The sequence below is a fragment of the Abramis brama genome (genome assembly GCF_963993115.1).
Source record: "Abramis brama genome assembly, chromosome: 9".
In the NCBI taxonomy this organism is placed as follows: domain Eukaryota; kingdom Metazoa; phylum Chordata; class Actinopteri; order Cypriniformes; family Leuciscidae; genus Abramis; species Abramis brama.
This window is the reverse complement of record NC_139971.1, coordinates 32,345,410-32,363,182: the sequence shown is the minus strand read 5'-3', so window position 1 is coordinate 32,363,182 and position 17,773 is coordinate 32,345,410. Positions and strand designations below refer to the sequence as shown.

Below are 17,773 nucleotides of genomic sequence, written 5' to 3'. Positions count from 1 at the left end.
ACAAACATTAAATTACTTATTCATAAACTTAAAACGGGACGAACGCGCAGAAAGTTTCCTCTTCCACAAAATAAAGCCTGAAACTCGTCGCCAGTCCACCAGTTTTTTTTATTAAATTCCATATTTGCAGACAGACAACTCTTACTGCATGAAGCCACGACACGAACCGCAATAGATTTTTTAAAAAGGGAGGTTAAAAATAAATAAAATGCTGCGTGGAGTCATCCAACCAAAATGCGGCGTGAACACAACCAATCAGCTTGTGCTTTACCCGGAACTTCATTTAGACCCTGGTTCCTGCGGTGTAAACACATCGAGTACCAGCCCAAAGTTCCTAGTTCCTGGGGAAAGTTCCTGCGGTGGAAACGCGGCTTATGTTTCTGTAACTTCACTTCATAGCTAGGACAAGGGCTTTCATAGGACCCACCAAGAAAGGTGAAATCTTGAGACCCAGCAAACACTTTAAGATTAATTTTAGTTAATCTTTTACTGTCCTTGTCAAATTACAGAGATGGCTGTATTTATGAGGCTAATGATGCATTGGCATGGAACTAGCTGTTCTGACGGATTCATCTGACTGATTTGGCTACTCAGAATTATTCATTACAAAACTGTCTCAAGTAATTTGTTTCTGAATCTGAAGCCTGTCTAAAATAGTTAACTACTTTTTTCATCATATGTGATCCAGTTGTGTCATAGGTTGTTGTGTCTCCTATATCTGTCACAATCCTCAGTCACTAGTCCAGTGGTTCTCAATTCCAGTCCTCGTGACCCACTGCTCTACACATTTTGTATGTCTCTCTTATTTGACACACACAGATCAGTTCATGGAGTCGCTCCTAATGAGCTGATGATCTGGTTCAGGTGTGTTAAATAAGGGAGACATGCAAAATGTGCAGAGCAGTGGGTCACGAGGACTGGAATTGAGAACCACTGCACTAGTCCTGTCACCACTGCACTACATTTCCCATGATCTATCCTGGCTCCCACACTCATCAATCATCCACACCTGCCATCATTCACCTTCATCAGCTCCACTCCATTTAAGTCTGGTTCACACATTCATACCTGATACCTACCTGTGGAAAACTAGGCCTAACCTATGCATTGAACTGTGTAAGAAATTGTAGTCCGCCTCGACCCAAATTCCACTCCAAAATATATTTTAGAATGAGCTCATCCCCAAAATGGCTTAATTATCATAGAGATGAAAGAAAGTCAAGTTATATTGTTTCTTCACCATTTGGGTTGATCACATCCTGAACAAATGGTAGTCAATTGTAGAATGGGACTGGGTGTGGAACACAGAGAACTTTCTCAGACATTGGGGTGTCACAACTTCATTAACATACAGACCACAACTGTTGCAACAAGAGCAACTTAATTTACATTAAGAACAGGATAAAAGGTTTAAGATTTGGATGTTCTGGGTTCATTCTGACGCCGGTGAACCCAAGGTGCTTTGTGTACCTTGCCACTGCTATGCTGTAATAAACTTCATTTTTGAGATCTTCGACATCCACATCATTTTTTCTTACAACTGTCTCATCCTTCGTCATCTTCAGTCTCCTGTTCGTCATCGTCTGCCAGTCTCCGGTCACTTCTCTCTGTCACCTACAAAAGATAAGACTTTCATTCACATGCCAAGTATCACCAGAACTATCTGCAATCCAGAGACTCACCTGCTGATAACCAGTGTCATTCAATACACTCCATTCAGAGTTTACCTTTGTCTGAATTCTTCTGTTCCATGACAATATCAATACAAACAAACAAGTAAAAAACTATTACAATATAAATCAATCAGTGATGAAATTTGTTCTGAAACTTAATCATGATAAATCCTGCATGACTTCCTTCTGTAGAACACAAACAGTGATTAGTGAATGAATTGCACTGTGGAGACAAAAGAGTCGATTCAGTTCACAAAACCAGGTAAAAAGATTTGTTCAGATTCTAACAATAAGCTTATCTATTGTTCAGCCCACTTAACAGCAGTTGACAGCCGGAAAATGTTTCAGTAGTTTGTCACACAGTTAACATGTTTGAAATGTCATGAAGGTGAGTAAATGATGACTTGATGTTTACTTTTTTGTTGGTAAACTATCGTTTTAATTCAAGTTAATTGCAGTGACACATCTTAAAGGGATAGTTCACCCAAAAAATGTTTTACTCACCCTCGTGTCGTTCCAAACCCGCGAGACTTCCGTTCATCTTCGGAACACAAACACAAACCTCATTGTTTCTTTCAGAAGCTCAAATGGCTTCGTAACATACGAGAATAAACCTAATGCCTTCTCGCGTGTCAAGAGAACATTCTTGAGCTTCCGTTTACCCCAACTGATGTGTGAATTGACCAATGTTTATATGTAAATAAAAGCCTAAATTTAATCTGTTCATCATTTAAAGAGATTGTCTCTTCAGAAAATTTGGACTAATAGTCCAGTCATTTTATGAAAAAAGGTAGGACAAATTGCAACAGAAGCAAACTCAACTGATTTTGTATCCTCAATATGCCCTGAGTAAGAAAAAAAAAAAGCCCAGAAGGGGAAATTTTTCTCACATGAATAGGGTAAAAAAATGTAACCTTTAGATATCACCATGAAAATTACTGAGTTGATTACTTACATCAAGACAAACAAAAAAATATATTACAAGTTTTTTTAAATTGTTTGTTAACATGGACAAACGGTGAATAATCGAATTATGTGTGCTAATTTGCATAAATACCACAACAGATCTAAACATTGGGTACAGCCAGGTCTTGTTGAATCTTGTTGACATGTAAAAGACTTAATGTTAAGGTCTGAATGGAACCCATTTAGGCTACCCATAAACATTAATACATAGAGGCAAGAAGAAGTACTTTAAACCAGCCTTTATTCATTATTATTGCAGAGATGGGGTTTGGTTCTCTTTTTCGAAACTTACTCCTAATGGGATTCTTCGGGGCTTTATTTTCCTTACTCAGGACATATTGAGGATACAAAATCAGTTGAGTTTGCTTCTGTTGCAATTTGTCCTAGGTTGACCCCCATTTTGACTTAAAATGACAGGACTATAAACTGCTCAATTCATTTGGAATAGATTGTTGGAATGTTTTGAAGCATCAAAGTGGTGTCACAGTGTCTGGTTTGTGTTCCCTGGTTACCACTAGATGTCCTCCTTCCCCACGGTGTCTGTCACATTATGAACTGCATTCCCCACAATCCTTGTCTGTACCAATCACTGTTCATTGCACTCAGCTGTTCCCCGTCATCATTGTTCCCAGCTGTTCCCTGTTTCATTGTTAGTTCTGTGTGTATATATACCCTGGTTGTTTCAGTGTTTGTCACAGAGTCCTTGTGTATTTATTATGCCACTTCAGTGTCTGTTTCTAGTCTGCTCTTGTCTTTTGTTTTTGGATTGCTATATTGGAATTTGACCCATGCCTGGATTTGACTACTGATTTTGGATTTCCCTTTAATAAATACTTACTGCTATTGGATCTCCCTGTTTCCCGTGTGTGGTTCGTAACAGAAGTGCAATGAACAGTGATTGGTACAGACAAGGATTGTGGGGAATGCAGTTCATAATGTGACAGACACCGTGGGGAAGGAGGACATCTAGTGGTAACCAGGGAACACAAACCAGACACTGTGACAAGTGGTAGTTGATTGTTGCTGTCAAAAGAGGGACCAAAAGCTCTCAGATTTAATTAAAAAGATGAACGAAAGTTTTACGGGTTTGGAACGACATGAGGGTGAGTAATTAATGACAGAATTTTCATTTTTGGGTGAACTAACCTTTTAAGGTTGGGCACAGATGTATGGGAAGGGTCAAATTATTTGTAATTATTACAGAAATTAATTACAGCTATATTACAGGTAGATTTATTTTAAATATAAGTACAATGAAAAAACTAAACAAAAACAAATCATTAACTTAAATGTAAGGCCATTACATTTGGATGACAAATAAGACACTTAAATGGATAGTTCATCCCTAAATAAAAATTCTGTCATTTACTCAAGTTTTTCCAAACCTGTATAAATGTCTTTGTTCTGCTGTACTCAGAGGAAGATATTTGGAAGAATGTTTGTAACCAAGCAGATCTCTGGCCCCATTGACTACTACCATAGTATTTTTTTTTCCTACTGTGGTAGTCAGTGTCTCTTTGACATAGCGACAACACGGTCTTCTCTAATGCAGTTCAACCAGGCCTTGTCTCCTTTTTGCATATTCCATGGGTGGAGATTATTTAAATGAGTAACATTATGACTTCCAAACGAGTCATTCGTTGTAGTTCTTGGAAAGTGGATTCTGTTAAATAAAATATCTCCCTTTGGAGTGTAGCTTCGTAACCTTGCAGATCTTTATTATGCTCGAACAGCAACATTACACACTAACTAAATGTGAAAAAGTGAAAAAGCATAATAGGACCCCTTTAAGGCTTATAGTGGCATTATCTGTAGCTGTCCTGATATATAATGCAGTTATAACTGGAATCCAGACTTTGTTGGGACAGCATTCTTGCAATGCACGCAGAAAAGCAATTTTTAGGATGAAGAGGCACTCTTCATCTGTGACATGCTCACTTACAGAATCAGACACTGCTGCAGATCCCGTAGTGAATTATATCGCTTGGTTTGTTGGTCCGTTGGGTCGGATTGCTTTCTCACCTCAGCCCCAGAGTTTGTTTTCAATTGACCGTGAATGCCGTGTTTAGGCCTAAACGAACCCAACTAAAGGCAAAAAACGCACCAGGTTTTGAAACAAAGTTAAATGAAGCATGCATTCACGTGGCACTAATCATACCTCCATAAATTTTAATTAATAAATCTGAGTCACACTTTTAAGTATTCAGTTGTAAAACTGTCTTTGTTGAATGTACAAAATGTATTTTAGAAATGGCCTGTTTCGTTCTGGGGCCTCAGGGTGGCAGTGTTGCCTATATTTAAACAGTGAGTGTCCTGTTGCCAGATGTACGATAATTATCGTATTTGTACAATAATTTTGACCTCTGTACGATCAATAATGGAAAAAAATCCTGTAATGTACGATAATTTCAGACCTGTGTGACACTTCAAATGATGGTCGTTGTAATCATAGGGTTTCTCATAGTGGATTCTACGTCTACCGGGGAAAGAACGTGTAGAGAGAGGGAGCGAGAGACCTTGTGTGTGTGTGACAACTGTTTTCTGCCCTTCATCAGCTCCTGTGATGATGATGATAGTGAGGAGGATCTGGATCAGGAGAGAGATGAGAAAGTGTAGAGTCCGCGGTAAGCAGAACTACTTTCAAAACACTTCAATGTCATGAGTGTAGGAACCCATAACCCAGTTACAGATTATTTCCACATCTGCATAGTTGACGATTACCGCAATTCACTAGAAATTTAATGAGAGGCGTTTGTAAACCATGTTTTCCGTCAAAATAAAAGATCATGTGCTTATCTCTTCCAAGTATAGAAATAGGTACAAATCTAATTATGAAAGTTTCCTTTATTTTTTAGTGCATTTGTTTTTACAAAATATGGCTATTACTGTCATTGGATTAATATTATAACATTATTATGTAGTGTAATGTAAATAGACACTGTAACTAAAAGAGGTTTACATTTTTCTTTGTTTAATTGGCACACTGAATATGGTTTGGAGCTTTTAATTTTGAACTCTCAAAGTGCACCAGATTGATGAATGCCCCCAACCCCCCCTAGAAGGACAGAGGTCCACCCACCACAATTTTACCAAAAATCCTGTAAGAAACACTTGTATTGCTATGCCAATGCAGCTTATAGCTTGTTTTAGGATTCATCACTGGAGTATAGTTCAACTGTATTAATAAATGTCAAATTTTTACTTATTTCATCTGTTAACTCTCACTCGTTCCTATACTCACTCATTACATGGCTTTAGTGGTTTTAAGGAATAGGAGATGGTATGCATATATTTAAGGGCGTGCAAAGATGGGTGGTGTTTATGATCATATAGTGGGCCAGTCTGGGCCAAAATGCCAGGGCCGATTTTTTGTCCCAGTCCAGCCCTGCTCTTGTGTACACACACACACACACACACACACAAACACAAACACACACCATAATACTCTAATATGTCATTTGTTCACAATGTCCCACCACACTAGACACATTCAAAATGCAAAAAGATTTGTTTTTCCAAACTGTTTGGAGCAATTTGTTATATTTTTGTATATTTGTAATTTGAAATATAACATTAAATAGTATATTTGATGTGATGAATTGCTCTGTCATTTATCAGATTTACCAATTGTTATAATTTCAATTTGTGCTGGTTAATTATGAACAATGGGTAAAATTGGGGGGCGGGGACAGGCGGGGGCGGGGCTCCATTAGGGCTCCTCCCCTAACCGCATGTGATCTCGCTCCAAGCTTTTGATAAAACTTGAGAACCCTGTTATCAATGATATAATATTTGCTGGCTATGCAAGCCAAGAGCTCTTTTCTGATGTAAAGGCCATTAAACATAAAGTGACAGTTCTGAGGACATTTTATCATCAAAATGAATTATATTCATTATCATTAGGAATAAAGTCATGTGTTTATGCAAGGCGTTTCATTCACGCGAAAAGACAGGCGCGACTCTCGTTCGCCTCTGTATGTTGTTTTGTATTAAATAAAATGATTTAAAGCAACAGTAATGATTTTATAGATAAAATAAAACATATACACAAACCTGAATTTCACAAAGGAAATGCACCAAATCTGCTACGCTGAGAACTGTTGTTCTGAAGACTGAAGAGAGTTCAAACAGCCCGCGCTCACTCAACCGTTGAGTTGTCCTCAAGTCAGAGGGTGGGGGAGGGGTGCATTGTTTTAATTGAGTAAACTTACTCAATTTCTTAAGAGTGCGTTAAATATATTAATAATATTGATTTGAATTAAGTAATATTTTTGTTTCTTGAAACAGATCCGTTCAATTCAACATTCTCAAATATTTTGATAGAAATTTCACAAATATATTAAGTGTATTATAAAGAAATAATTAGTTAGTCAAATACTAAATCATTTTATTGAAAAAATATATATATATCTGTAAATTTTAGATAAAATTAACTGTTGGATTTTTACTCAATTATTTTGGTTTATTTAACTCAAACAATCAAGTAAACAATATTCAGAGATTTTATTAAGTTAATAAAGTTAAATATTTCTGTAATATTTACTAAGCCATAGAATTATTTTTTAGAGTGTATAGGACAATAAATGTTTAGATTTAAATACAAATTCTTATACTGAAGTCACACCCCTTCTCAAAACAGGGGGGTTCTGAAAACATAAGGCTGTATCTGGGTCATACGTCTCATACGTCTCATACTGGGGGTTTGAGTCCTGGATCTGTGCAACCTATTGAAACGTGGGCATCGTTAATAATACAAATAAAAAAACATTTAAAATGGCAATGTAGTGTGGATCCATTGGCTCACCTGATGTAACTGCTTTCTACAAGCTTTAATTTCTGTATCAGTATATGCCACAAAATGGATTAATGTGTAGACTCTGAAACAAACAAACATAATACACCATTACTAAAAATAGGAATAAAACGGAATGATTTATCTTCAGACTTTAGACTGGTTTTATATATAATGTATTGCATGATCTCCACTTTGTGATTTAGTGAAACACTTAAACAAAAAGGTCTGGCAATTTGAACCATATAAAATAATCAGTGATAGTGATTTTATTATTTTGTGCATGTTTAGTTACCTGTGGTATAGCATTGCAATAAATTGCACTATCAGCAATAATGCGAAGCTCAGTAGAAACATCAGTGCAATTGGATCAATGGAAAACACTTCTGTTGTGGATCGAGTCCCATTAGGAAACATTTTTGGGATCTTTATGGAGATTGAGTCACCAATTGTCTCAAGGAAGAAAGTTGCCACTAGCCAAAGTGCATTGCAGAAGAAAAAGGCAAATGTAACCTATATGAAAGAGAACAGCAAAACAGCATGGAGACCAAAGTTTACTGTTCCAGAGCATATAAGCAGGGGCGTAGAATTTAGTAGGGACGCTAGGGACGTGCCCTACCAATATCCAGTGACACTGATATGTCCCTATCAATAATTTCGATCAAAACTTAAAATATATTTATATATAACCACTGTTGTCCGGTTGTGTCTTGTGGTTTTTATGTATTAGGCTTATTTTATTTAATCAGGAAACATCTTATTTAGATTTGAATCTCTTACAAGAGCGTTCTGAGAAAAATGCGCAATTCACGGTACACAAACGGTTAATATATCTGAGTCCCGCCTGCTTAACACACATCGCTAAACTGATTGGCTTTGTTTTTTCTATCTAACTTGTGAGAGGCTCTGGTGTAAAGCGGCGATGCTCCTCCGAAGGAAACCTAGATGCGGTAAGCCATAAAACATAAAAACACAACACTGCTTGGTCTTGTTGAAATGAGAGGAATGTTTGATGAAGTTGAAACCCTTGTCATCCCAGTCTCATCAGCTGAGGCTGAAAGAAGTTTCAGTGCTCTTAGGACACTGAAAACATGGCTCAGAACAATGGCACAAGTGACACTTAACAGTATTGCTGTGTGCCATGTCCAACAGGACAAACTGGACATTATTGATGTGAAACAAATATGCCAACAGTTAATTTCTGTAAGTTCACTTTTAAATGAAAATTCTGTCATCATTTACTCTCCCTCAAGTTGTTTCAAACCTGTATGCATTTCTTTCTTCTGCTGAACACAAAAGAAGATATTTTGAAGAATGTCGGTAACCAGTATTGAGGGTTTTTTTTCTACTGTGGAAGTCAATGGGGTCCATCAACTGTCTGGTTACCGACATTCTTCAAAATATCTTCTTTTGTGTTCTTCAGAAGAAAGAAATTCATACAGGTTTAAAACAACTTGAGGGAGTGTAAATGATGACAGAATGTTCATTTTTGGGTGAACTGTCCCTTTAATGACAGATGCAGCTCAGCTTCAGGGGATGTCCCTGTCCCCACCAATTTCAAAATCAAACCTACGCCCTTGGCATATAGACAAAACCACATACAAAGTCATTTTTGCATATTGACAATCTTACGAGGTTTACCTTATTTCGAAGTTCTCTCAGATCATTAGCTATTTTTTCCTGTTGTTCTTTATTCTCTTTAAGAGGTTCTAGATATTTCTTTTGCAATTCTCTCCAGAAATTGATTTCATCCTGCATGTGGTGAAACAGTACATGTATATTATGTGTATGCACTATGCACTTGACATATCTGCAGCAACCAAGAGCAGGGCCAGTTAGCACAGCCAAAAAAATACAATAAAATAAAAAACCTGCAAAAAGCGAGTTTCTCCATTGACAGCCATTCAAATGTAGCCATGTATTATGGCAGAATAATAATAAACATAATTATTTTGCAAAAATAAAAAAATATATAAAACAATTATAAACAAATAATATAATATAATATAATATAATATAATATAATATCATGTATTTCTTCCAATTTGTCTTACCATTGGAAGCGCAGATTCATGCAAGGGAAAGTCATAAGATTTCATCTGCAGATGTTCAATCCAAGCTTTTGGAATTAAATATATAACCGTTTTAATCGTAATCTAATTCAATAAGTCAACAGCTAGAATATTAGGATATTAAGTATGGAAGTCATACTTACTTTGGTGAGCACTGAGTGGGAACTCCTCTGCCCTACATTGTAGGAATACAGTATTATTAGTGATAAAAACATCCACTGTAATCTGAAAGTAATTAGTTAATTACATTTTTTCAAATCTATATAAAAATTCTACACAGGTGGATAGAAATGGGATGAAACAATGTGAATTTGTGCTATAGTGTGTGTTGTTTTTTTACCTTTGTGTTTTCAAAGGAACATGTGGCTTTTCAGTTTCTGTTATGGTTTCTGCAGGTAGTATCTCCTTGCTCGAATCTTCTTCAGATTCCAAACATGGACATTTGCAACATGTGGCATTCATGACCTTCTTCTTGATGGCATCGACTGCTGTAGTCTTAGCCTGGCCGCCGGTTTCACGAGTGCCCCACGTGACATTGTTCATGTTGACTATAGAGTAAATGGCCAAGAGTAAATACCCGCTGGGAATGCAGAGGAAGTATAACAACCCATAGATGACCAGTGAGAACTCCTGAGGGTGTAAAGCTGCCGTAATGATGTACAACACCACCATGCCGATGAGGAACAGACCACTGGGGGTCAGAAAAGTTTTTTGCCTCACTAAATCCCCTATGAGAGTAGAAATGAGGAAATAAAGTATGTGCAGTCTAAAAATATTGATGTTCTAAATAGTCGTTACCTATGATGCAGAGAATTGTTCCCGCCATGAGAAATGCGTAGAGCACACTCATAATTGCTGCAATTTGAATCTGCATGTCAGATGTCAGTTTGAAGCACAAGATGAGATAGACAGTAGGGGGCACTATGGCCAAAACAAGAGCAATATTTTCACTGATTTCCCAAACGAACACAAAGCTTCCTGCAAGATAAAGAAAGCCCTTTAATAGCCCTTTTTTTCTGCCATAAAACAGCACACTGAATCTAATGCAAATACATTACTGTCAATTTTTCTATGCAAGCAAATCCTTACCTGATAGCATGAGACAGATAGTGGCAGGGCCCAAGATGGAAGCTGCCATGCTGATAAGCTGGTACAAGATGTAAAGTTTTGAGATAGAGCTGTTCCTCTCAGAGGTCAGTCCTCCTGAGCCCAAGAGGTCGATGGTGTTGGCCATGGTAGAAGGTCCCCAGCGTCTGCGCTGGTTGTAGAACTCTTTAAAATCCTGAGGCGCATTGGTGTAGGCATCAGATGCTGCATTATACTCAACCCTCCACCCCTGCTGCAGAAGCAGAGTGCATAACCAGCGGTCCTCACCTGACGTTACACCGAAAAGAGGGTGAATTTGTTTAGTCTAGGCTGAATTGATATTATTTGTCATGTGGTTAGCTTCATGTAGACATTACCTTGATCATACTGGACGTATTGGCTGGCTTCACTCGCTTTAGTTGTATACCTCTTCATGACGTTGTCGTCCATGAGTGCGGCTCCTCTGAAAAGACTGAAACATCCAGGGCTGCACAGTACACAGCCGAACACGTGCTCTGCGGTCTTTTGCAGCCAGTGGCCTACCGCATATTCAAACTTCTGATACCACACCATGGGCCCTTTAAGCATAATATCTTATTAGTCAGTTTATCACCTTTATAATCTATACTATACATAAGTAGTCGACTAGTTTCTACCAAATGACAGATGAATTTGGTGGAAAATACCACCTACTGTATGATCATAGGTATCATAACTGGCTTTATACCTACAGACAATATATACAGCTCAGACATATTTGGTTGTTATCTTGATTTTTTTTTTTTTTTCTTTTTAATTGTAATTTATTTATTTTGATTCTCTTTAAATTATTTTTCTAATTTAATTTATTATTAGTAGTTGTATCTGGTTAATTATTCTTCATATTTCCTCTGCCTCATACTTTGAAAATGTTTTTGAAAGAAGTCTCTTATGCTCACCAAGGTTGCATTTATTTGATCAAAAATACAGTAAAAACAGTCATATTAGAGTTGTATGGCTTTTAGTCAATGCCTATTAGCTTCCTATTCAGTCCATAGTAGTGTACTCCTTAAAGTTGATGTGAAATAATATTACAATTTAAAATAAATATTTATTTTATTAATATATTTTGCAATTGTAATTCCTGTGATGGCAAAGCTGAATTTTCAGCATCATTACTCTAGTCTTCAGTGTCACATGATCCTTCAAAAATCAATCTAATACACGGATTTTCAGCTCAAGAAACATTTCCTATGATTATCCGTGCTGAAAACAGTTGGCTACTTAACAATTAAATATAACCATGAAACATTTTTTTCAGGATTCTTTGATAAATAGTTAAAAGTAACAGCTTTTATTTCAAATAGAAATGTTTTGTAACATTATAAATGTCTTTACTGTCACTTATGTCAAATGAATGTGTCCTTGCTGAAAGTATTAATTTTATATATATCTAAAATCTTACTGAACCAAAACTATTCTATTCTAGATGTTTAGAACATTTTACAGTAATGAATCAAAAACAATAAAATGACCTGATAAAAATGGTTTATACTTAATATATATATCCAACCTGTGCCTGTTGGATGAATCCTGCCACAGGCAGCCCCAACCTCTGGGTAGAGTTTCAGTCTGTCAATTAACAGCATGACTGCGGACGGCTGGAAATCAGTATCCCCATCCAGGGCCAAGATATACGTGTTCTCCTTCTCTTTCTAATGAGCATTAAAAACATTCAGAGTCTAGCTGATATTGTATTATTATGTAAAATACTAGTGGTGAACTTTAAAGTTAAGCATCTAACCTTCAGTTTCTCCTTAAGGTCATCCAGTACTTCTCCTTCCTTAAACCTTTTGAAGTACTGTCTGTTAAGTCTCCAACCAAAAATGTAATACAAGTACATTATCTGCAAACACAGATGATTAGTGAAGTTCTGGGCGCAAACCATCTGCACCCGTGTTTAGCTGCATGAGGTGTTTGGTGTTTTAAGCCCCCAACGGCGCCTTCCAGGCAGCGAGGGGATGGGTAGGTTTAAGGTTGAGGGTAGGGTTAGCTGCCTCTAAGGAGCTATTGGGGGCTTAAAATACCATCGAGCGCTGCATGACCCTTACCTGAGACCATCTTTTTTTGTGACGAATAAGTTTCTTGTCTTTGAAGTGAACCATTATCACATTGCCATTAGGAAGGGTGTATTCCAGACGACCTCCATAGGGGGTGTTTATGATCTTCTGGCATGGTAGTGATGGCGTCTGCTTGAATATACATGGATCCTCCTCACTAAAAATGCTAATGCATGTGAAGTATTATTAGATTCGTTTTTCCCATAAATTCTCAGTAACCATAAACAGATCAAAATAAAGAGGATTCTTACGTGTAAACTTCTTTCATTACATCCACAAGAATTTCAGCGTATTCATTTGCATGGCGCTGCCTTCCATTATCAACATCCACGAAAGCGTCATCAAAATAAATATGGAATTCAAACTCGACGTCTCTGTGTTTGTCGGTCTTGGGCCTGTATTTATCGAGCCTGGTAGTAAAAGAAATAGTATTCAATTACAAGTACAATTCAGTTGAGACTGAATGAGTAAGTGTATGTTTACCTAAACATAGAGATGATTATCTTCATCATTTCATCGTAGGTCTCATGCCACATCGTTGCACACAGAAACACTCTGATGGTTTCTTCTGTGCTGAGGAACACATTAAGAAATCCAAAGGAAAATTGTAATTTCTCAGAGGTCGCTCTCAGATACATTTCATTTAATTACTAACATTTGTAAAATTAGAAGCAAGTGAATCAATTGTTAGTTGACATACAGTAAAAGTATAAAGCTACAAAATTACAGTGCATGGCATAGCTGTGATCATTTGGATTTGAAAAATGTGATAAGACGTGTTTGAGTTCATGTTAAAATTATTTTTTATTAGAGTTTACTCGAGCAATTCGAGTTTTATTGCAAACTTTGGTATTTTGGCAAGTGTACAGTCTGAGATGCTGAAATTCTTTTAAAACTATAGAGGGGATACATGTAAAATTAAAGTCTTTTTGTCAGACCAAACATTTGAGAAGCCGGAGACTTTAGCAAAACTCCATTTGATCTCCTTTTAATCTCACTGATGTCTTCACATGAAAAAAAAATCATTTGTAAATTTTAATGGGAACACATTTACTGTGTAAAATGCTTTGATTAAGATAACTTTGTCTAATTTGTCTAAATATATTAAAAATAAAGCACTAAAAAGTAAAATATTTTTTTAAAGACACAAGTGACTATGCACCACAACATTACAGTATGAAAATGGGTATTTAATTACTTTGCATTTAACAGTGTTATTAAAATATTAGTGTTTTTATAGATGGACATAAGAGTAAGAGAAGTAAGAGTCAGATAATATAAATGTTAAAAAAAATGAGAATGCACCATTAAATATTCAACATTGATACAGATCATTTAAAAATCTCTAATAATTGCTGATATGAACAATATGCAACCATACTTAGAGTTAGAAAGTTGAAACACTTACCACCGTTTCTCCTTGATTTTCTTTCTGATTTCAAAACGGGTGTTCAGCAACATGGACTGTTCCAGAAACGCTCCTTCATACATGCGTCGCACAAACAGATCTTGGGTTCTTTCTATTCGATGGATCTTCAGGAACCAGATGTAAAATGTACTGAGCATGAGTCCCAACCACCAGCTCAGAGCAGAGCAGATCAAACACGCCAGTACTCCTGTACTCTTTTTTTCCATGTACCTGGCTTGTAGAGTATTTGTAGCATCAGTCAACATCAACCGCAACAATGTATCACTGGATTTCGACTTAACGTTCTCAAAACAAGTAGAAGTTTGATTAGACTCTGGGAGTTTAAATGCAAGTGGAATCAAAAACACTGCCAAAACTGCAATCGAGGCCATGTACATGGGCAAAGCGAAGCTGCGGTGCAGGGAGTGCATCTTGCAAGCCACAACTACAAACCAGCGGCACAGCGCAGAGGATACAATCTGGAGCGCCACCAATGAAATAATGACTGTTTCGAAGACGGATTTGAGCGATTCCCAGTTCTGACCAGACAGAGGAACATAAGCTACAACCACAGCTGAAGTAATCAGGATTCTCATCAAACTGGAGATGATGCACACCACATTACGGGACTGAGCGATGTCTTTGGAAATGTCCTCTAGACATGAGATGGAGAAGAGCGTGCTGTAGTTTTCCCACCAGTTCACAGAAACACAGATGGTCCCCAGAATGGCAAGGCCAATTGATATTCTCATCTGAGGGGAATGTTCGATTGCCAGATAACTGACTACAAAAAGCACATAACCCAGGACGATGAAGAAAATGGAGCTTACGGGGAGCATTATAAGCCATTTCCTCTCTTTGGCGAGGCACTCAGCGACTACCTGGAACACTGCTGACAGGATGCTCACACTGTTTAGGATCATCACATTGGTGACAATGTCAAAGTGTGGCATGGCTACTACTGTTAGAATTGCAGCTCCAAATGCTACCAGGAACTCAACACACAGGACCTAGAGCAAAGATCAAATCAAAGTCAGAAAGGTTACTGCCATAACAATCAGTTTCTCTGCTACTATACATCTGTTTAACAAAAACTCTGTTTGCTTACCCAAAAAACAGTTTTTTTAGAGGGCATGGCTGAACTCTTGAAGATGAACTTCCACGTGCTTTTTAGCAAAAGGAGAACACTCGGCCCAACCAGAACAAAGCCAATGCCAAGTAGGGCGGCCGGCTTCTTTTCTGAACATATAATCTCAGTTTTATTGTTCCCAAATGTTATCAAAAGCAAAAATGATGTCTGTAAAGAAAAAAAAATAGTTTCAGTCAAACCGAGCCTTTTGTGTAATATTCAATAGACAAGTTAACTGTTATCCTATCATCCAAAAATGATTAGCCAATGATTATTAAAGCAGCTCACTTTACTGAGCAGCGCAAGGGCAAAGACAAGTATGCCAACAATGGCACACGAGAACCATTTCAAACACCGCACTCGTTTCTTTGGCATCTGCTCATCTTGAATGATCGGCACTTCTCTGCACGCATCCCAAGGTCGCCTGTTTGGGAAGAAAAAAAGGGAATAGCTTAATGGAAAATTTAAAGTTTACTTGAACAAGAAATTTAAAAGATGTAAACATTTTTTGGTATTTATCATGCTAGAGAGATTGAAGGAATATATGCCAGGAATAGGTAAAGAATTGTTCTTTATAAAGAAATCAATTTGAGAGAAAGTGGAATATTAAAAATGTTAAATTCAAAAATAAGCATTTAGCTGCATAATTAAATGTTTGTGGAGATCTTAATTTTAATTATTTAATGTAAGTTTAAATGAAAAAAATTAAATGAGATAAATGAAAAACAAAAAATGATTACCTGAATTCATGTCTCTGCTGCTTTTCCATAGTGATGTTTGCAAGGCAGCAAAGACCTTTAATTTACCATATGTAAAACAGACCAGAGCCTTATAACCAGGTGGGAGGGAGTTTCTGTGACTTCTATATTTATCTTTACACATAAATCATCTACCTGTCCTGTGGGAAATTAAACTGAACATGGAGTCCATGTTCAGTTTAATTTTCCACTCCCTTTGATGATGAAAAGAGTTTCTCAAATATTATAAGCGACTTACCAGATAGCCTATACAACCTAATAGCCTGTAGCCTATACTGAGTGACTTTGATCAGGGACAAAGATGACTGGGTCAGATCATCTCCAAAATGGCAAGTCTTGTGGGGTATTCCCGGTACGCATTGTTTAGTACATAGCAAAAGTGCTGCAAGGAAGAACAACTGGTGAACTTCTCCATGGATCAGATTTGTTCAAATGTCTGTTCCCCAGGTAAACTATGCACATGCACCTGGCCATCCACCTGATCTTAAAAATGTGATTCATCAGACCAAACAACCTTCTTCCATTGCACCATTGTCCATTTATGATGATCAGGGTCTACAGCTTTACAGTTGGCCCCTTCCCCTTCGAATAAAAATGTCACTAGGCAGTTAGTCGGTACATTTCAAATTGTGCTCATGCTTGCATTACTTTAGAAACATTTCTTCCTTGTTTTTCTAGATAAAAAGCCTTTGATAACCCCTACTACTCTCTGTATGAATGTACAACAGGTTGTTAGGGGGGATTGGGGGGATGTAAAAATTATTGCATCACAATAAGTGTATTGTGATTGTCAAAACATTTTAGTAACTAAACTGAATTTTATTAGGTTTATTAGGTACATGTTACAATGTTTACATGGTACAATTTCTGGTAAGCTACGCTTTTTTATTATTTCAATTCAATTATTGTGATTTGATTTAATATTGACTCATTTGGATAAATATTAGGTAGGCTACACAAGACAGGCATTAAGTTTTCTCAAGAAAAAACAACTCACCAAATGCTGTAAACATACAGAGAGCCCTATCAGCTGGCAGTATTATTTAAGGTTAAAAATAACTCAAATGAAATATAATGCGTTTTTTTTTATTATAATAACAGCTTTATTTAATGATATAAGTAAAAATATAATAAATATGTAATATAGTACACATATTTAGCAGAATACTCTCTATAGCTCTTTTTTTCTAGCCAACTAACGTGCTATAGCCTATGCCCAGATAGCACACGTACGTCTGCAAGATGTCTGTTAAAAATCACTTCATCTGGAAAGCATCTGCTGTTTACTAACATCTGATAGACGTCTTTAAGATGTCAGTTTAACATACATTCTAAATCATTACATCTTAAAGACATTTTCTAAACGTCTATTTGACATCTGACAGGAAACGTCTGACATATTGCAGATGAGCAAACACTCTAAAAAATACGTCTATTTGATGTGCGTGTTTACATCTGGAGTTTATCTCCAACCAGCTCCAAAAACACCTGCCTGGAAGTTTCTAGTAATCCTGAAGACCTTGATTAGCTGGATCAGGTGTCTTTAATTAGGGTTGAAGCTAAACTCTGCAGGGTTGTGGCCCTCCAGGAACTGAGTTTGACACCCTTGATTTAAGATACGTTTATACGGAAAAGATCTGAAGAGAAAACGCAAAAGTGATCACTTTTTTTCTGCGTTTAGACGAGCGTTATGGGGGGGAAATCTGCGTGCATACGGTGACGCAAAAGTGTGTGAAATTCAATGTAGTATGCACTCCAGGCGGCTAGGTGGCAATGTGAAGCACTGATCG

At 37.0% G+C, this 17,773-nt stretch overlaps 1 protein-coding gene across 1 annotated transcript; it reads right to left on the bottom strand.

Moving 5' to 3' along the window:
- Positions 1-1,545: 1,545 nt before the first annotated feature.
- Positions 1,546-15,994, bottom strand: LOC311089521 (chitin synthase chs-2-like; the record flags this gene model as incomplete). The annotated part of the gene is made up of 15 exons (XM_084124246.1): positions 1,546-1,614; positions 7,444-7,516; positions 9,844-10,231; positions 10,302-10,481; positions 10,593-10,877; positions 10,967-11,167; positions 12,142-12,283; positions 12,373-12,474; positions 12,680-12,854; positions 12,940-13,098; positions 13,172-13,261; positions 14,100-15,106; positions 15,205-15,393; positions 15,514-15,649; positions 15,966-15,994. 15 exons carry the CDS (start codon positions 15,992-15,994, stop codon positions 1,546-1,548), a joined length of 3,225 nt encoding a protein of 1,074 aa, XP_083980372.1.
- Positions 15,995-17,773: the final 1,779 nt, after the last annotated feature.